The 22187-nt window shown below is 39.1% G+C and overlaps 1 protein-coding gene across 9 annotated transcripts in view; it reads right to left on the bottom strand.

The window, feature by feature from the left end:
* Positions 1-17276: 17276 nt before the first annotated feature.
* EMSY (EMSY, BRCA2-interacting transcriptional repressor) overlaps positions 17277-22187 on the bottom strand; it is an 82398-nt gene continuing 77487 nt past the window's right edge. For all 9 annotated transcript variants that reach the window (XM_006763831.2, XM_006763824.2, XM_006763823.2 and 6 more), the window contains 2 exons: positions 21517-22017; positions 17277-18054 (listed from right to left, as the gene is read on the bottom strand). In XM_006763831.2, coding sequence (XP_006763894.1) covers positions 17860-18054; positions 21517-22017 — 696 coding nt within the window. In that variant the 3' untranslated portion in view covers positions 17277-17859. The remainder of the gene's footprint in view (positions 18055-21516; positions 22018-22187) is intronic.

Raw genomic sequence — 22187 nt, 5'->3', positions numbered from 1 at the left:
ATGGAAAAAACTTAAGTGTCCATCAGTAGATAAATGGATAAGGAAGAAGTGGTGCATATACACAATGGAATATGACTCAGCCATAAAAAGAATGAAATCTTGCCACCTGCAATAACATGGATGGACCTAGAGGGTATTGTGCTCAGTGAAATAAGTCAGACAGAGAAAGAAAAAATGCCACATGATTTTACTTACATGTAGAATCTTAAGAGCAAAATAAAGAAACAAGCAGAATAGAAACAGACTTATGATATATTTTGACAGTTGCCAGATGGGAGGGATGTTGGGGAGATGGGTGAAAAAAGTGAAGGTATTAAGAAGTACAAATTGGGCCCTGGCAAATGTGGCTCAGTTAGTTGAGTATTGCTCGTCCCATACACTGAGAGTTTGCCGGTTCAATGCCCAGGTTATGGGTTTTGTCTCTAGTCAGAATGCCTATGGGAGGCTACCGATTGATGTTTCTCTCACATTGATGCTTCTCTCTCTCTCTCTCTCTAAAATCAATAAAAACATATTTTTAAAAAATAAGTACACATTGGCAGTTACATAATAGTCATTGGGATCTAAAGTATAGCATAGAAAACATAGTCAATAATATTGCAATAAATATGTATGGTATCAGATGGGTGCTAGTTTTATTGGAGCAATCATTTCATAAGTTATAAATGTCTACTCACTGGGTTGCCCATCTGAAACTAATATAATATTGTATGTCAGTTGTAATTGGAAAATAAAAATTACATAAAAAAAGAAAAACCTCAATAATAATTATATGGTTAAAATATACCATTAAATGACATAATATTCTATAATAAACAATAGTATTTACCATTAAAAAGCCCACACATGAACCCACAGATCTAAGAAGTTAAGAGAAAATTAAGAATAATAAATATAAAACAAAACAGAGACCCTAGATACATAATATTCAAAACTAAATATAAAGAGAAAATCTTGAAGAACACCAGAAGGGGTAAATGCACATTACTTAGAGGCACAAAGATTAGAACTACAGCAGACTTCTTGTATGAAACTATGCAAGCCAGAAGGCAATTAAGAAATACCTTTAAAGCACTGAAATAGAAAACAATAACTGTTATCCAGAAGTCTTGCCAGTAAGAAATATATTTCAAAAATGAAGTCAAAATAAAGACTTTTTCACACAAATAAAAGCTGAGAGACACTATTGCCAGGAGACCTGCGATATAAGAAATGTTCAAAGAAGTTCAAGTATAAGGAATATGATACCAGAAAAAATTTAGATAAACACAAAGAAATGAGTACTTTGAAATATTTTTAAAATAAAAGTAAGTAGACATTTTTTTGAATTGCTCTAAAAATACTGACTGTCTACCACAAACATAATAATAATGGATTGTGGGGTTTGTGATATAAATAAAAACAAATTATATGATAATAATAGCACAAAGTATGGGCAAGAGGAATTGAAAGAATCCTATATAATAAAAGCCTAATATGCAAATTGTCCCCGCGGGTGGTCGTTAGACTGGGAGACTGGGAGTTTGACTGTTCGCTATGATGTGAGCTGACCACCAGGGGGAGGCACAGAGCATGGTGGGCATCGACGAAGTAGTGCTGGCAGCGGGTAGCAGTGGTAGCCTGCCAGCCCCGATAGGCCCTGATGAGAGCAGGACCATGAGAGCAGGATGGTGGAGCAGGTGAGCAGGTGGTGACAGGCCAAGGCAGGTGTGAGCGGGGGCCGATCGCCCTGCCAATCACCCCGCAGATGGCGACCAGTGGTTGTGGCGGGAGGGCGGGGCCACCACCCAGCTTCTAGGTGCTGAGGAAGCCGGGTGGGGGACCTGGCCCCAATCAATCACCCTGCAGACAGGATGGTGGAGCAGGTGAGGGGGTAGTGCCAGGCCAAGGCAGGGTGCCAGGTGGGGCGGGGGGGCAGCAAGGCTGCAAGACTGTGAGGCTGGGGGCATGAGCTGGGGCCCGATCTTTGCAGGCCATCCCAAGGGACCCCACCCATGCACGAATTCATGCACTGGGCCTCTAGTACCATTATAAAGTTCTTACACCTTAGGTGAAATTGCATAATATTATTTGAGGGTAGGCTGTGAAAAATTAAAGTGCATATTTTTAAAATTTAGGAAAACCACTAAAGATTTTAATTTTAAAAACAAGTGTAATAATAATAATAATAATAATAATAATAGAGTCAAAATTGAATTTTAAAAAACACTAAATCCAAATGAAGGCAGAAAAAGGAGAAGTGAAATGAAGAAAAGATGGGACAAACAGAAAACTACTAACAAGATGGTAGATTTAAATTCAACTATATCATTATATACTAGAGGCCTGGTGCACAAATTTGTGCACAGGTGTGGTCCCTTGGCCTGGCTGGCTTCAAGACCTATCAGGGGGCCGGCAGGCTGGGAGGAGGGACCTCGGGAGGTTGGCTGGCCGCGGGAGGTTGGCTGTGGGAGCGCACTGACCACCAGGGGGGAGCTCCTGCATCTGGCCCCTGGTGGTCAGTTTGCGTCATAGCTACTGTTGACTGGTCTTTCTATTCATTCAGTTGTAATAGTTGCTTAGGCTTTTATATATATATAGTAATACTAGAAGCCCAGTGCATGACATTCATGCACTGGAGGGGAGGGGGCGGTCCTTCAGCCCAGCCCGTGCCTTCTCACAGTCTGGGACCCCTCAGGGGATGTCTACCTGCTGGCTTAGGCCTGCTCTTGCTCCGTGAGCCCAGCTTCTGGCTGAGTGGCACTCCCCCTGTGGGAGCACATTGACCACCAGGGGGCAGCTCCTGCATTGAGCGTCAGTGCACATCATAGCAACCAGTATTTCTGCCATTCAATTGATTTGCATATTAACATTTTATTATATAGGATATTACATTAAATATTGATGTTCTTTATACACCAATTAGAAGACAGAAATTGTCAGACTGCATTAAAAAAAAGCAAGACAGTAACACATTGTCTACAAGAAACCCGCCTAAATGTAAAGATATTTGACAGGTTAAGAGAAAAAGAATGGAAAAGAGTGTGCCATGAAAGCATTAATCAAAAGAAAGATGAAGTAGTCATATTAATATCAGACAAAGCAGATTTCTGATCAAGGCAATAATCTGCAGCAATAATCTTCATGACTCTCACCACATAATGTTGAGCAAAAGAAGCCAGGTACAGACATGTATATATGTATGATTCCATTCTTATAAGGTACAAAAGCAGGCAAAACTATGTTGTTAGAAATCAAGTTAGTAATTAACTTTTGGCAAGGAATGGTAATGACTGGCAGGAGCACAAGCTGGATTTCAAGGTACTGACAATCTTCTCTTTCTTGGTCTGAGTTCTGCTTACATGGAGGTGTTCAGTTTGTGAAAATTTATTGAATCAACATGTTTGAAAGGTAGTGTCTTGCATTATATTATACTGAAGAAAAAGGGTTGTGTGTTTTTTTAAAATAGCATTAAAATACACAACAATAGTATGTAAGTCAGGAGTGAAAGATACATATATTCTAAGGTACTTTTATTATTCAAGAAGAGGATAAACATATTAACTACACTGAGTTTTGGTAAATTCAGGATGATCTTTTAATTTCTAAAGAAATCACTAAAAAGATAAAAATAGAGTGTATATCTTTCAGACTAATAGAGAGGGAAATGAAATGGAACCAAATAAGTTGAGTAAAAGGGAGAAAGACAAAAATAATGGAATAAACAGAGTTTAAATAAATGATATAAATTCAATAGATGTGTTTAAATTAAGTATAAATAGAGTAAATTATATAGTTCAAGCACAGAGATTTTCTGTTCACCAAAAGGCATTTTAAAGAGTGAAGGCAGGTGACATTAAACTGTATATAGAGAACCTCAAAGATTCCACCAAAAAACTACTAGAACTGATAAATGAATTAAGTAAAGTAGCAGGACACAAAATAAATGTCTAGAAATCAGTTGCATTTTTATATACCAATAATGAACTACCAGAAAGGGAAACTAAGAAAACCCATTTAGAACTGCATAAAAAAATACCTAGAAATAAATTTAACCAAGGATGTAAAAGACCTGTACTCAGAAAATTATAAGACACTGAAGAAAGAAACGGAAGAAGATAAAAATAAGTGGGAGCATATACAGTGTTCATGGATAGGAAGAATTAACATAATTAAAATATCCATACTATTGCCCTGGCGGGTGGTTCAGTTAGTTGGAGCATCGTCCTGTGCACCAAAAGGTTGTGGGTTAGATTCCAGATCCGGGCCCACACCTAGGTTGCTAGTTCGATCCCTGGTTGGGGTGGGTATGAGAGGCAACCAATAAATGTTTCTCTCTCTCTCTCTCTCTTCTCTCTGTCTCTCTCTCTCTCTCCCTCCCCCCCTTTTCTCCCTCCCTCCCTCCCTCCTTCCCTCCCTAATGAATAAATATACCCTCAGATGAGTATAAAAAAAATTAAAATGTCCATACTACCCATAGTAATCAATACAGCATGGTACTGGCATAAAAACAGACATATAGATCGATGGAACAGAATAGAGAGCCCAGAAATAAACCCATGCCTTACGGTCAATTCATTTTGACAAAGGAGGCATGAACATACAATGGGGTAAAGACAGTCTATTCAATAAATGGTGTTGGGAAAATAGGACAAAAAATGCAAAAGAAAATAAACTAGATCACCTTCTTACACCATACACTTAAAATAAACTAAAAATGGATTAAAAATGTAAGCCCAGCTGGTGGGTCTCAGTGGTTGAGCATCAATCCATGAACCAGGAGATCACCAGGGTGCATGCCGGGTTGCAGGCTCAATCCCCATTAGGGAAAGTGCAAGAGGCAGTTAATCGATGTTTCTTTCTTTTCAGTGGATCCACTATTTAGTCTAAACAACACCAGGCAACATCATCTAAGGGTGGAGGTTTGAGGAGATGTTATTCTCAGTCGGGCTGTCCTAAGTGAGACTGCATAGACCCCATGTGCTATAGCTGTACATCTCAACCTCTCATTTCCACACAAGCATGCACATGCAACCATTCCCCCAGCATCCTCACACCACTGAGTTCACAGAGCTGTGTAGAGCACATAGATATGGAGGAGACAGGAAGAAGCAGTGAAAAGAGACCCACTGGTCCTGTCAGTGGGGACAGGGCCTGCCTCTTTTCCCTCACTTGCCCCTGGAGCAGCTCAGCTGCCTCCATTTTAGATTTTGGACTCTTATCAAGATCTACTCTGGGGAGAAACTGAGCATGAATTACCCTGTTCTTATTCCTTTAGCAAGGTTATCTGTACTTTCATCCCTAAGCTGGGAAATTATTATAACTATGCCCATAATAATTCTAAAGAAATAAGAAATGGTTGAATCATGTCCAGAAAATCATGATAATGAATTTCTAAAGTTTATCATCTAAAATGATTCAAATTAACAATAACAACAATATCCTATTGCTTAATTGATTTGCACCGTGTTAATCCGGAAAAGTTGTTAGTGCAAAATGACTCATTCCCTAACAGTCTTAAATAAGATTCTAATCATCTCCCATGGCTTTCCTGCACTTTGAAGTGACAGAATGACAGCAGAGATGGGCACTGCCCCCTAAGTCTAGAATGGCTGATACACAAACATCTCACAACAATAACATCCTCATCCAAAAATAACCTGCAATAAGGAGGCTATTTCTGGGATTTGCTTGTGCATTTTAGTTAACAAGCATCTGGGCACCTGTGGGCAGAGCCCCAGGACCAGAATGGTCGGGGGGGGTTGTACAGTCGATCAGCAAACTTGTTAATGCTTCCTCCATAGGAAGTCCCGTTCTAAAAACATGGAGATGAATCCAACTCTCAGGGCAAAACCCTCATGGAGAAAAAAATTGGGAGCCATAATGAAGATACAGAGATAAGGTGGATAAGGAGGAAAGTGTCTGAGAAAGCATCCCAGGAGGTGACTTTGGAGATGAAGGGGAAAGGGGGTTTGGTCAATAAACAGAGGTATGAGAACAACCTGTGCAAGGCTTGGAAACAGAAAGGGCTTGTGAGTGTTCTTCTTCCAGCAGGACAACAATCTAATGCTATGGAAGAACAACTCAGGATAAGTAGCCCTTTGGATCATGTCGAGAACTATGGGTGACTCATGGACCTGCCAGAATGCTTTGTTGGCTTCTGGGTGTGTAACAGCCTTCAGGTGGCTGCTCTGAGCTCATTGCTCCCTACGTCACCCCACACCCAAGCCCAGTTTCCCACCCCATCTTTGGGCACTCCAATTCATTCTTCTGCCCCCTTGCTCATGGAAGAGATCTACTGGTCTTCCAGCTTTAGCTCTGGGATTGCCTTTTTTTGAGGCCTCCACACCACTCAAAAACCTGACTCTTCCTCTCCTCACCATGGGCAGGTAGTAATACAGTAGAAAGCATAAATTAGAAGAAAAGGAGTTGATCTTGGTTTGGGACAACTTGAAGCTGAAGTACTTATAGGAAATTCAGTATTTGTAAGATGTCCCAGGCAGTGGGCTTTGGGTCAGGGAAGAGATAATGATTATACATATGGATTTGAGACTCATCATAAAATTGAAGCAAATGTTCTACCTCCTACCTGCTTCTGTCCCTGCATATCTTCTTTCTCTTCTGTTGTAGTGGATGAACCCAGCGCTTCCACAATCTTGTGCTCCCCGCCCCCCTCCACACACACATACCACTACTCAAAAACAGTGCGCCAGCATTCTCCTCTCTTGTGTTGTAAAATTTATTCTCTCCTTTGGATCAATGCCTCTGGGCATCCCATTTCTTTAAATGATTTTTTAAAGAGCCAGAAACATGTTGATCTCACTTGCCTTTCCAGCAACTATTCCATATCTCTGTCCCTCTTTGCAGCCACTCATAGGATTATCTGTATTCGGTCTCCAATTCCCTCCTCACATTCTCCTCTAGATTTGTCCCCAACTCCACCAAAACTGCTCTTCCCAAGGTTACCAATGACTTCACTTGACTAACTCCATAGTCTTCATCTTACTGACGTAGCAGCTTTCTTTATGTATTTCCAAACACTACAATCTTAATCTCCAGCTTCACCTCCCATCCTTCTGGCTACTCCTTCTTGGTATCTTTTCTGGTTCTGCTTCATCTTCCTGACTCCTGCCCAGGAATGAGACCTGTCCTCTTTTCTTTTCTACCTACCTACTTGACTTCTCCACCTGATGTCTAATAGGTATCTTGAATTTACCCCAAACTGAGCCCTTGATATCCTCCTTCAGAATTATATTTTTACCACAGTTTTTCCCACCTCAGTTAATGGCCACTCTAATCTTCTAAGTTGCTCAGGACAAAACCTTGGTCTTGAGAGTGATGTCAACAAATTGCAGTGGAGGCAGCTCCAAGCTCCTATCCTCCCACAGAAATATTGAAAACAAGCAGAAATTGTCAGAATCCACTTTGTCAGAATTCTGGAACATTGTCAAAATGTTTACAGTAACAACCAAGTGTTGAATCAAGAAAATGGAAACTTCCAAAGTGTAAGGTGGTTAATGGGGCTGGGGGAGATGGAAGTGGGAGACTATTTACAGCAGGTACAGAGTTTCAGTTTGGAATGACGAAAAGTTTTGGAGATGGATAGTGTTGATAGTTGCACCACAACATGAATGTACTAATGCCACTGAACTGTATACTTAAAATGATAAAAATGGTAAATCTTATGCTATGTATAGTTTATCACAATAAAAAAATGAGACAGAAAAAACTAGGAAAGCTTTGTGGCATTTTTTACTAGCCTTTGTCCTATCCTGCTTGTCAGCAGACTTGAACATGTTAGCCCATGTCACCAGTGCGAGGTCTTAGTCCCTGGTTCTGGAAGACACATAGCAGACCTTATTTGCAAATTATTGTGTACATGTGCTCTAACCTGTCTCAGGGCCATTTGAAGAACTAATGCAAGGCACTTGTCTGTGCTTTAGCTATATCAGAACTCACCCAGGTTGGAGAAGCAGCAGACATTGCTTGAAAACATACTCTCAGACACCTGAGGTAAAAGATTATGGTTAAGATATGAAAAAAGAGGAGGAGGAGAGAAGGAAGGGGAGGAGGAGGAGGAGGAGGAGGAGGAGGAGCAAAAGGAGAAGGAGAAGGAGAAGGAGAGGTTAAGTTGAAGAGGAGGAGGAGGAGGAGGAGGAGGAGGAAGAGATATATAATAGATCTCCTAAGGCCTAGGAGGCGAATCTGAGGAGAGAGTTTCTTTGGGAAACTGGGGAATTCAAAAGGACCTACTATAAATATAAGGAGGAATTTTGAAAGCCATATACTAATACACGCTTAGAAAAGAACTAAGATAACCTCAAGCTTTCAGCTTAGGTTGGTCCCTAGGTTTAGTGGAAGTCTGGGTAAGTGTTGAAGAAGAGCCATAGCACAAAGCAAATCTGTAAAGATGAGAGGTGTGTTTGTTCATTTGTTTGGTTAACTTATGAGGTTCAAGAAAATCTCTGTCAAAACAATAGCTGAAAGCATGCTGAGGAACAGAGACTTCAGTGACCACACACGAAAAGTAATACAGTCTCTGGAAAAATATAGTTAAGAGAAGTCACTAGACAAATAAACCACTATACCCTTAAACAATATAAAAAAACAAAAGACAGCAAGCCAAACAAACAAAACCTAACCCCAGAAAACACTGAGGGGAAGGGAAAATCTAATGTTCAGAGTTACCACATCATAATATTCAAATGTTTCACTTTTCAACAACAAAAAAATCATAAACAAACAGAAAAGTATGGCCCATTCAAAGGATCAAAATTAATTGACTGAAACAGTCCCCAAGAAAACCCAGACATTGGACTTACTATACAAAGATTTTAAAGTAACTCTTTTTTTAAATATATTTTATTGATTTTTCACAGAAAGGAAGGGAGCGAGACAGAGAGTTAGAAACATCGATGAGAGAGAAACACGGATCAGCTGCCTCTTGCACATCTCCCACTGGGGATGTGCCCGCAACCCAGGTACATGCCCTTGACCGGAATCGAACCTGGGACCTTTCAGTCCGCAGGCCAACGCTCCATCCACTGAGCCAAACCGGTTTCGGCTAAAGTAACTCTTAAATATGCATAAAGAACTAAAGGATAACATGGGCAAAGAACTATAGGAATAAGGAAAGTGACGTATGAACTAAATGAGAATGTCATGAAAGATAAAATATAAGAAGGAACCAAATGGCAATTCTGGAGATGAAAAGTAAAATTATTGAAATAAAAACTTCTTGGTAAACCAGTATAGGATTGCCTCAAAAAATTAAAAATAGAATGCCATAGGATCCAGCAATCCCACTGCTGGGTATATCCAATGAAAATTAGATCAATATCTCAAAGAAATATCTGCACTCCCATGTTCATTGCAGCAATATTCACAATAGCTAAGATATGGAGACAACCTAAGTGTCTGTCAAAAGATGAATGGATAAAGAAAATGTGGCCGAAACCGGTTTGGCTCAGTGGACAGAGCGTCAGCCTGCGGACTGAAAGGTCCGGGGTTCAATTCCAGTCAAGGGCATGTACCTGGGTTGCGGGCACATCCCCAGTAGGAGATGTGCAGGAGGCAGCTAATTGATGTTTCTAACTCTCTATCCCTCTCCCTTCCTCTCTGTAAAACTCAATAAAATATATTTTTAAAAGAAAATGTGAAACACACACACACACACACACACACACACACACTTATTCAGCCTTTTTAAAAAAGTAAATCCTGTCATTTGCAACAACATGGATGAACCTGGAGGACATCATGAGAAGTAAAATAAGCTAGACACAGAAAGACAAATACTGCATGATGTCACATGTAGGTGAAAACTAAGAAAGTTGAGCTCATAGAAGCAAAGAATAAAATGGTAGTTGCCAGAGGCTGGGGAAATGAGAAATATTGATAAATAAAAATTTTAAAAACCTCATGAGGGGTTCAATTAAAATTTGAGCATGCAGAAGATAGAATCAGTGATCTTGAAGATAGGACAACTGAAATTATCCAGTCTAAGAAGCAGGAAAAAAAAAAGAATTAAGAAACATGAATGGAGCCTGTGGGAGATCATCAAAGATATATTTTTTTAAAAATATATTTTATTGATTTTTTACAGAGAGGAAGGGAGAGAAACAGAGAGTTAGAAACATCGATGAGAGAGAAACATGGATCAGCTGCCTCTTGCACATCTCCCACTGGGGATGTGCCCGCAACCCAGGTACATGCCCTTGACCGGAATCGAACCTGGGACCTTTCAGTCCGCAGGCTGACGCTCTATCCACCGAGCCAAACCGGTTTCGGCAAAGATATATTTTAATAATAACTGAAAATTTCCCAAGTTTGAGGAAAGACATGACTCTACACATTCAAGATGTCCAAAGAATTCCAACTAAGATAAACTCAAAGATCCACACTAAGATACATTATATTTAAACTGTCAAGACAAGACAGAGAATCTTGAAAGAAGCAAGAGGGCAGCAATTTGTCATGTACAAGCACTCCTCAAAAAGATTAACAGCCCATCTCTCACCAGAATCCATAAAGCCCAAAAAGCAGTGGGGTGACATATTTAAACTGTTGAAAGAAATAAAAATTGTCAATCAGTAATCCAATACCTGGGAAAACTGTCCTTTGAAAATGAGGGAGAAATTAAAACATTCCCAGATAAACAAAAACTCAGGAAGTTCTCTACCAGTAGATAGTGCCTAAAATAAGAGCTAAAGTGAGCCCTCGAAGAAAAGTATAAAGCTACATGAAGAAATAAAGATCTCCAGGTAAAGGCAGCTACATGGACAAATATGAAAGTCCGTATCATTGGTTTGTAACTCCACTTTTTATTTCCTATGTCATTAAAAGACAAATGCATAAAATAATTATAAATCTATGTTACTGGACACATAATCTTTAAATATGCAATTTGTGATGACAACAACATAAAGACAGGACAAAGAAGTATAAAAGCAGAGTTCTGCATGTTATTGAAGTTAAGTTGGTATCACTCAAACTATTGATATAAATTTAAGATGTTCAATGTAATCTCTATGGTAACCACAAAGAAAATATCTAAATATCTAAAAAATGTACACTAAGAAAATGTGAAGGGGATCAAAACATTTCACTACAAAAAATAAAAAATAAACTAGACACAAAAAAATGTTATAATGGGGATTAAAAAAATTTATAAGCCATATGGAAAACAAATACCAAATGGCAGAAGTAAATCCTTTCTTATTAGTAATTACATTCAATGTAAACAAATTAAACTCTCTCATAAAAAAGCATAGATTAGCAGACTGAATTCTAAAAATATAATGCAAAATACAATATCTATTCATGCGTTTATAGATGTAAAGACATAAACAGGTTGCAAGTAAAAATATGAAAAAATACATTCCATGCAAATGGTAACCAAAAGAGAGCTGAGGTAACTGTATTGATATCTGACAAAATATATTTAAAGTCAAAAATTATTACTGGAGACAAAGAAGGACAATAAAAAAAAAGGAATTGAATCATCAAGAAATGTAACAATTATAAACATATATGCACCAAAATAGACTCCCAAAACATCTGGGCAAATATTAACAGAATTGAAGGGAGAAATATAGTGGAGACTTATGAAGATTTTAGTTTACCACTTTCAATTATAGATAGAATATCCACAATGGAATAAAGATAGAAATTACTAATAGAAGTACAACTGGAAATTCACAAATATGTGGAAATTAAGTAATACACTCTTAACCAAAGATTGAAGAAATCACAAGACAAACTAGAAAATACCTTAGAAGAAAAAAAACACACAACATACTTAAATTTATAGAATGCAGGAAAAGCAGTGCTCAGAGGGAAATTTATAGCCATAAATGTCTACAGAGGGGAAGAAAGATCTCAAATTGATAACTTAATTTTATACTTTGAGGAACTGTAGAAAAACTAAACCCAAAACTAGCAAAAGAAAGAAAATAAATAATAGAATGGAGATAGATCAAATAGAGAAGAGAAAAACAATAGAACATCAATGAAACAAAAATCAGTTCTTGGAAAAGATCAATAAAATTGACAACCCTTTAGCTACTAATAAAGAAAACAGAGAAAAGATGCAAATAACTAAAATCAGAAATTATAGCAGGGATATGACTGTTTCCTTAAGAAATAAAATTCTAACACTATACACAATTATACACCAAGAAATCAGATCATGGAGACTAAATGGACAAATTCCTAGAAATATACCTATTACCTAAACTGGCTTAAAAAGAAAGAAAATCTCAACAGACTTATAGCAAGAAAAAAGATTGAACCACTAATCCAAAACCTCCCAAAAAAGAAAATTACCAGGACCAGATAGATAGTTTTACTGGTGAATCCCACCATTTAAAGAATTAATACCAATCCTTCACAAATGCTTTCAAAAAATAAAACACTTCTTAACTCATTTGATGAGACCAGAATTACCTTGATACCAAAAACATAACAAGAAAATTATAGACCAATATCCTTCATAAATATAGATACAAGAATGCTCAACGAAATACTAGCAAATTGAATCCAACGGCATATTAAGAGGATTATACACCACAACCATATGGGATTTACCTGGTATAACAGGAATGCAAGAATAGTTCAACATAAGAAAATCAATCCACTTACTTACTGTTCTTTGAACATGCCAGACACACATCTCAGGGCCTTTGCACTTGCTATTCCTCCACCTCGAACACTTCCTAGAGACATCAGCCTGGCTAACTTGCTCATTTCCTTCAGATATTTTTCAAGTCACCTTCATGTGAGTTCTTCCCTATTTATCCTATCTAAAACTTCACACACACCCATAGATAGACCCTGGAATTCCATATTCTCCTCTATTTTTTCTCATTATTATCACTAAGATACTATATATTTTTAAATATATATTTATAGCCATTTTGAAATGTAAACTACATAGAGAAGAAGTCTCCCCCCACCACCACCCCAACCCCGATTTTGTTTGCTGCTGGCTATCCTAGTGGCTAGAACAGTCCCTCGAACAGAATAACTGCTCAACAAATATACAATGATTTAACCCATGTACAGGTGGAGTTTAAAGCCATAGTATAAATGATAGCTTCAGGAATACTGCAGAGAGTAAGAGGGATGTAGGTTGAGTACAAACCCTGGTGAACTGTACCATCAGGGGAAAGCAGCTGATCCATGAAGAGCCAAATATAATATTATTGACTAAATGAGTGAATCCTACCTACCAAGATCATCAATGATCTCACTAAATTCTAACTACCTTGAATATTAAACCTTAAGATGCAAGGGCATAAAAAAATAGAGAAACTCAGCACCTCTCACTTTAGACTGATTTTTAAAAAACATATTTTATTGTGTGTTTTTTTTACAGGAGGAAGGGAGAGGGATAGTCAGAAACTTCAATGAGAGAGAAACATCGATCAGTTGCCTCCCGCACACTCCCCACTGGGGATATGCCCGCAACCAAGGTACATGTCCTTGACTGGAATCGAACCTGGGACCCTTCAGTCCACAGGCCGACGCTCCATCCACTGAACCAAACTGGAAGAATTTTGGGGCCTGGAAGAATTTTTTAGAGTAACTCCCTAGCATGTTGAATTTCAAGGACTCACTGATAGGCACATTATGGGGAATTGCAAAGGAACCCTCACATTGTGACAGTGTACATAAGGAATTCCTACCAGATATCTATAATAATAAAAGCATAATATGCTAACTAAACTGGGCAGCCGAACTTCCTTCCGGACGACCTTCCGGACTAAGCTGGGACTGCGAGGGAAGCCGCCACGGCTGCAAGGGTCGAGGCAAGCTGCCGTAACTGCGAGGGTCAAGCCCCTTGCATGAATTTTGTGCATCAGGCCTCTAGTTTATTTATATAAAAGCCTAAGTGAGCGAATGACTGGTCAACCAGTCGTTATGATGCACACTGACCACCAGGGGGTAGACACTTAACAGACAAGCATGGAAACATGGACCAGACTGACGACTATCAGAGGGAAGTGGGGAGGGGGGGAAGAGATTACCCAAAGATCTTATATGCCTATTAGAGGCCTGGTGCATGAATTCATGCACCAGGCCTCTAGTCATATATATATATGTATCTAAGTGACTGTTCGACCGGTAGCTATGATGCGCACTGACCACCAGGGGGTAGACACTTAACAGACAAGCATGGAAACATGGACCAGACTGACGACTATCAGAGGGAAGTGGGGAGGGGGGGAAGAGATTACCCAAAGATCTTATATGCCTATTAGAGGCCTGGTGCATGAATTCATGCACCAGGCCTCTAGTCATATATATATATGTATCTAAGTGACTGTTCGACCGGTAGCTATGATGCGCACTGACCACCAGGGGGTAGACACTTAACAGACAAGCATGGAAACATGGACCAGACTGACGACTATCAGAGGGAAGTGGGGAGGGGGGGAAGAGATTACCCAAAGATCTTATATGCCTATTAGAGGCCTGGTGCATGGATTCGTACACTACTGGGGTCCTTTGGCCTGTCCTGTGGGGATCCGGCCAAAACCAGCAGTCCAACATCCCCTGAGGAGTCCCAGATTGTGAGAGGGTGCAGGCCAGGCCAAGGGATCCCATTGGTGCACGAATCTGTGGACTGGGCCTCTAGTTATACAAGAAATTGGGTGACTTAAAAACAAAAACAAAAAAGCGAATCCTTGCCTATACAGAGCACCGTTATGCAATGCAAATAATTTGCAGTAGGTTATTAATGGTGAGCGCTAAGTAAATACGTTTATCCCCAAATGCTAGAGGAACCCAGCAATGGGGTGGGATGTCCTCATTGAAGAGACCTGGGAAGTTTTGGGGGAGGGGAAATTCAAGGTGGGCTTTGAAGAATGAGACTTTTAAATGCAGAGCAATAAAATGTGTGTGTGGTGAAGGAGACAGGCAATAGATCAGGGACGTGAAATGGTTTTGAATCTAGAAACAAAGGTTGAAGCTTTGGCTGAGGCACTGGTATGTCTGATTCATAGTACAGTATTGGGGAAACCACGGAAGATGTTTGAGAAAAGGACAAAAGGAGTTGAGGCTGGCATCGACAAGATATGTCAAACAAACCCACGTAACTCCAAACAATTTGTAACTATGGAAATTCATTTTGCAAACTCCACTGCCTGAAAACTTTTCAATGATGTCTCATTGTTCTTAGAATAAAGACCCAACCCTTTATCATAACCCACAGGATCCATATAATTCAGCCTGTACTTTCTGCTCCCACCACACTGGTTTACTCTCCATGCTGCTGCCACACTAGCTTATTCAAAATTTTCCTCCCACCATAGGGCTCTTGTACCTGCTGTCCATATGCCTGGACAAGTGTCTCCCCCCACCCCCACTTTGCCTAGTTAAAACCTCTTCCTTCAGATCGCAGTTTAGGCATTCCATCAGGAGGGAGACTCTCCAATCTCCCATTTCTATCATGGCACTGCAAATTTCTCCATCACAGCACTTAGTTTCGGGCTCAGACTCCAGCAGGGGGTGTGCAGGAGGCAGCCGATCAATGATTCTCATTGATATTTCTCGCTTTCCCTCTCCCTTCCTCTCTGAAATCAATAAAAATATCTTTTAAAAAAATAAAAATGAAAGAACGCCTGCAGATCCACATATAGTGTCACCATCCACTTAATCAAGAAACCTGTTTCTTGTTTCCTCCTTCCTTTAGCACTCACATTCACTTCATCAGCAGAAAGTCCTTTGTATAAACTCCAGGAGGGTAGAATTTTCTGTTTATTCAGTATAGTATCCCTGGTGGCTTAGAATAGTACCTGGCACACATTAGATGCTTAATTGACATTTTTTTGAATAAAAGAATTCATGTTGCCCTTCAAATTAACACCTTTAAGATAAAACAATTTTAAAACTCTCATTTGAGAATTTGTTAATTGTGCACTAATTTTTAAAAAATGTAGACTATGGAAGTTTCATTTGCCATTCCAATTGCTGAAACACATTAAGGTTAAATTCTCAAAGGGAGATAGGTATGCTATACTGCCAGAATATATATAGAAGAACGCAATAATTTTATTCAAGTTTGCTCTTGTTACCTGATCCACAAATATTTAAAAGATATTTTATTTTATAAAAACTTACACCTGCAAGTAATGAAGTGACCATAAGAGAGGGCTTAACCTGGAATACAGGATATAATGAGGGGCCTATAAACCCCTAAAATTATATGCAAAATCTAACATGTATATTGGCATGTGTATCTTTTTGGTGAGAGAGTTCATAGTGTAATCAGATTTTCAAAGAAGTCTATGACCCGGGAGGTTAAAAAAATTACTTAACTATAAACAGTCACAAAGTCTTTTAAACATGAATTTGTACAATAAAATAACATCCAACAGCTCCATCTATGGGTAGGTCATCATCACTTAACAGAAATAATGACAACTACCAAAGATCAGTGCATCTTATGAATGCTTGTGTTTAAATCATGTCACTCTAGTGGGAATTTATTAACTATAGTATCACAGTTTTTCTTTCCAGATATAGATGCAAAAATCAGGAGACTGTTGATGAATTCTACTTACAGTACTTCAGCACCAAAAATTGGGCAGTTATGCTGATATATGTATATACAGTTGAACATTTGTCAGTCTTAAAACACTTATTTATAGTGAAATCTATATAAAACCGTTAAAAACATTTCTATTTACATTTTTTAAAAATGAAAAGTATAATTTCCTTTGCCACAACTTGTCAAAACTGCCTTATCCTCCCACCCTCTTACCCCTCACTCTACTTGTGACAGTGGTCACAAGACCCAAACATATTGCTTAAACAAACTATGTCCTAAAAAGGTAGAATGTTTAAAAACTACATTTAGAACTGTAAATGAACCTTTTATACATTTCAAAGGGGGTTAAACAAAAGTATGTAAAAGATTTTTCAAAGTCTCAGTCCAACATGAATGTGCAATTTCAATGTAAAGATAGCAACATATGAATAATTTGTTTTCCTGAACATAACTGAACATTTCCTTTGGGTCAGAAAATGTTTCTTTTTCCTCTGCTTCACAATGAAACATTTTCTTATAAGTTTTCTTAAAGTGGGGAGGGGGGAGGTGGAAATGTAGGCAATCCTGGTTTACAGGAAATTTGTCAGAAGGAATATAGTCTGCTTTAAAATGTTTACATTTAAATAAATAGAAGGCAAGTGTGCTGGCCTGGAGCACAAAGGGAACAACAACACAATAAATTAGCATACAATTGGTGAGAATGTACAAACCACCAAAAAAAGCACTTCCCACTGGTTAGGGATCTGATTTTTCATTATCCAACAAGGACTCTTTAATGCCAGTATTTTTCTAGTTATTTTAAAAACTATGATCTGAGCAAATGTAAAATGTTGAATTGGTTAATTCAACCCTTCCAGGGATTTGCAAAAATATACAAGATTAAAGGGGAAAAAAACTGTTCCTGACACTGTTTCAAAGTACAAACTATTCACATTCTCCTTTTTTGATGGTGTTTTGCTCAGTAGAAACCAGCTGAGGAACATTCACAGAAAAAAAGTCTCTTTCCACTGCAAGGCAAACTTCCATCAGCCACGGTCCAACAGAGGAAGAATATCAGGTCTCCTGCCCTGTAGATGCGCATCTCTTTTTCTTTTTCTTCTTTTTTTTTTCCTTTTTTCTTTCTTTTCACTTTTTTAAAAGTACATTCCCTGTTTTATTTTGCTTTAAAATGCTTCTCCTGCATCAATTCTTGTTGAAACACTGCTGCTGCAGGATGTAGAGTCTAAGCATGGGCAAAGTGCTCTCTTTACACATCAAAATACAAGGGCTTCCCTGGACACTTGGTAACCAAGTAGGTTTTAAAGTGCACTCCTGTGTCCAAAACACTAGGATCGTTCAGCAGAACTCTGAGAGGGACTGGGCTCAGTTCCATCCTCTGTGCTACTGTCTATGTCCTGCTCCATTGCTGTTTCATCGTCATCCAACTGCTGACTGGTGAAGTTGTTTAGCTCAAGGAGCCCGCTGGGCTCTACTACCACATTGGAGCTGGAGTGACAAGGAATAGCATACTGGGGAATGGCCTGGAAGAGAAGACACAGGAGAGAAGCTTTATGGTAAGAAAAGGTAACAGAAAGATTCTCCAACAACCCTAAAGAAGGAAAAAGGAATCTGACATTTATTAGACAATTACTACACGCTAGACACTGTGCTAGGTACTTTCACATGATATTCTACTAAATCCCCATAATAACACTAAAGGAAAACACTATTCCCATTTTACAAATGAGGAAACTAAGAGGGTCAGTGACTTAATCAGAGTCACACAGTTGGTCAGGGTTAATGTCAGGATTCAAAGCCACGTCCTATTAAACTCAAAGTAATCTTTCTACTCCTTGATGGTTCCTCTTCTAACAAGGGAGGTGAAAGCTGTGCCTATTCAAGAGACAGACTTTGAAGGACATTTTCATTTGATCATTAAGCACATTTTAAATGTGTATGTAGTCAGATTTTTTGTTTGTCCCCCCGCCCCCCACCCTTCTCCCCATCCCCTCTCACATAGCTAATCCTTGTGAAAAAGTCTCAGAGTCAGGAAACCAGGATTTTTGTTCAGCTTTGGCTCTAACTACGGACCTCTGAAAAAGTCACTTCACTTCCTTGAGCTTTAGTTTGCTTTTGTGTAAAATAAGATAGTTGAAGAAGATATATTCTAAAGATCCTTACAGTTTTAAAATTCTACGAATTGCATATATATAGACTCTTTCAGGAGAGTAGATATAGTCTATCTTGTTTACTACTCTAATCTCAGCACCTAGCACAGTGCCTGGAACATAGAGTTAAATAATACATGTGGAATGAATGAACAAACAAATGAATGAACGAATGAGTAAACGAACTATACATTACCTCTGTCTCAAAGAATCATGCTTTTTATTCAAAGCATTTACTATCAAAGCACTTCTGCAGACTTCCTTCACTCATCCCCATAGGTATTTTTCTGAATCAGCAAAATCAGTATGTACTTCAGGTCAAAGCTAAGTATAACTAATAAGATCTGAAAATGTTCTAGCAATGTATTAATGATAATTATAATAACATGAGCTATTTTTATGGAATCTCTCAGACACTTGACCAGTTGCTTTATATACATCTTCTGACCTAATCCCCAAAACAACACTGTGAGGCGAATGTCATTGTTTCCATTTTATAGATGATAAAACTGAGGTGCAGAGATTAACTTTGTTGCTCAAAACCAAAATGCTGATGAGTACAGGTGAGATTCAAATCTAGGTATTTCTGACTCCAAAAGCTTGATTCTTAATCACTATGCTGCTCTTCCCTTTAACATAGCAATCTAGCACATGGTACATGCTAAAAGTTAGCTGAGTATACTTAAGAGAAACTATTAAATAGCTATTATCCTGATACATGCAATATATTGCATTTTCATCCCTGTTCAGAAAGTGCAGAAAATAATTTCCAATTAAGCTATCCAAAATTATTTTCAATTTAGTGAGTATACCAATTTAACCCCCCAGGAGCCAAAGTAAATTTTAGTAAAAATAGTATTAGCTACAATTTATTGGGCAATCACTGTGAGCCAGGTACTGTGCCAGGTGCTTCATCTCAATTTTATGTAATCCTTACATCAATCATGTAAAATAGGCGCACCTTATTCCTTCTTTACTGATGAATAGACTAAGGTACAGTGAGGTTAAGTAAGTAGCCTTGCCCAAAGTCACACAGTGAATGGCAAAGCCGGAAACCATTCATTTTTTATTACACCTCTTCAGAGGAAAACAACAAATCCCTTTGTCAAAGATTATTTAATTCACTAACATTTGTTTTTAATAGGGGGAGAAACAAATTATTTAAATAATTCAATGGCCAGTTCTATTTGTCTTTAAGCATTTCCCCCATACTTAATTATATTGTACTAGAGGCCTGGTGCACGAAATTCATGCACTTGGGGAGGGGGGGGGGAGGAGTCCTTTAGCCCGTCCTACACCCTCTCACAGTCTGGGAGCCCTCGGGGGACGTCCGACTGATGGCTTAGGCCTGCTCCCCCCGGGGTGCAGGCCTAAGCCGTATATCCTTAGCGCTGCTGCGGAGGTGGGAGAGGCTCCCACCACTGCCGCTGTGCTCGTGAGCCATGAGCCTGGCTTCTGGCTGAGCAGCGCTCCACCTGTGGGAGTGCACTGACCACTAGGGGGCAGCTTCTGTGTTGAGCGTCTGACCCCTGGTAGTCAGTGCGCATCATAGCGACTGGTAGTTTCGCCGTTTGGTCGATTTGCATATTAGCCTTTTATTATATAGGAGGATTTGGATTAATATTGGTTAATTTGCATTCTCTCAGAGCTTGGCATCATGGAAAAGGAACTTTACCACAGGAACTGCCAAGTGTGAATCTATGGTAAAACCCTAGACTATTCACATTTCATAAATCTAAAAATTCTCAATTAACTAAAATTGTTGCTCTGATACCTTCTGAGACAAGTATCAGTTTATCAAAAAATGACAATAGTCAAACAGCCTGGTACTCTGCAAGGGGAAAGGGAATAAAACACAACTTCTAAGGACTAGTCTGAACTAAATCTTGATCTATTATGCATGATGAAAGATGAGTTTAGAATGAAGAGAATGTGAGATTTTTGTTCACTAGCTTGTACTTACCAAGACAGGACAGTAACCATAATAAGATTTTTCAATTATAATGATTGAAATAAAAAGCAAAACTTTGAGGTTAATCCCAAGTTAGATATAAAGTTAAATTACTGAGAAAATTTTCTTACTTGTTTCTCCAGACATTTCAGTTAGTTAAATTTTTTAAAATATATTTTTATTGATTTTTTTACAGAGAGGAAGGAGAGGGATAGAGAGGTAGAAACATCGATGAGAGAGAAACATCGATCAGCTACCTCCTGCACACTCCCTACTGGGGATGTGTCCACAACCCAGGTACATGCCCTTGACCAGAATTGAACCTAGGACCCTTCAGTCTGCAGGCCAATGCTCTGTCCACTAAGCCAAACTGGCAAGGGCTAGTTAAATTTTTATTATCCTAAAAACCATAAATTTGGATCAAGTTCAAAAACTGTGTTTTTCCAAGGAAAGGATCCCTAAAATGTACTTGAAATAGAAGTACAATCCAATTATATCCCAGGAGAGTTTGAGCAAAGATTAGGGAGCCCAAAATTGACCCTAGGAAGTTGCCAATCTTCAAGGGTGACCTATTGAATTTAACACTGGGAAGTGTGACTTGCATAAATCAAGCTGACATATAGGCTCAGGACCCATGACTGTCTCTAAGGTGTGCTGTGTGACAATGTCCATCAATTTTCTGGGATTCACTTCCAAAAAATAAGTATAAAATTGTACATTTGAATAAGTATTAAACCAAATTTGTCAATCACCATCTCAAAGTAATCTGCCTTTTCTCCATCTCGGTTTGACTTTTCCCATGACATCCCAAAACCCACCAAACCCCCCCACCCCCACCCCCAACCAAGATGCCCAAGAGTTCTCATGTTCCTTCCAATTCTTACCTGGATGATAATTTCTGCTGGGCTCTCTTCAGCTTTCTGTTGGCCTACATTCTGAATATGCATGAACTGGCCTGTTGTAGGCATTACTGCTGCATCGATTTTCCTTGTTGTTAGGGGAGGGCCAGCAGCAGATGGACTTGAACAGGACTCTCTACACTTCTGTTGCTGGGGAGTGCAATTTGCCATCCCTGTCACCACCACGTGGGTGGAGGATGATGATCCTGCTTCACCAGGGAGCATACTAGTGGCAAGAGCCTTCTTTGGGGGATCCACTACCATATGCTCTACATTTGTATCAATCTGAGCTTCCATCAAAGACATTTTCAAAATGTCTGACACTGCTGTCTTCTCAGAGGTCTGAATGGGAGATATGCTTGTAACTGGTGATGTCAGCTTAGGCACAGAACTGCCACCAGTTATCTTTGTAACTGTGGGTGGCTGGCGCCCCTCAAAAGTTATCTTTGTAACAGAGGATCCTTGGGTTATAATTGGCTGCTCCACCTGAAAACAAATTGGGGTTGTGTGTGTTACAGCTACATCTCTTTGAAAATCTACCAAACACCCCAGACAATATGGCAAAAGAAACATTTGTGCAGTATATACTAGGAAGACATTTTGAAGCGTGGTGTTTCAATAAGAGGGCTGGTAGGAAAGAAACTGGCTACTTGTAA

The sequence above is a fragment of the Myotis davidii genome, unplaced genomic scaffold (genome assembly GCF_000327345.1).
Source record: "Myotis davidii unplaced genomic scaffold, ASM32734v1 scaffold139, whole genome shotgun sequence".
Taxonomy (NCBI): Eukaryota; Metazoa; Chordata; class Mammalia; order Chiroptera; family Vespertilionidae; genus Myotis; species Myotis davidii.
The sequence above is the reverse complement of the archived record's forward strand: the minus strand, read 5'-3'. Positions and strand labels throughout refer to the sequence as shown.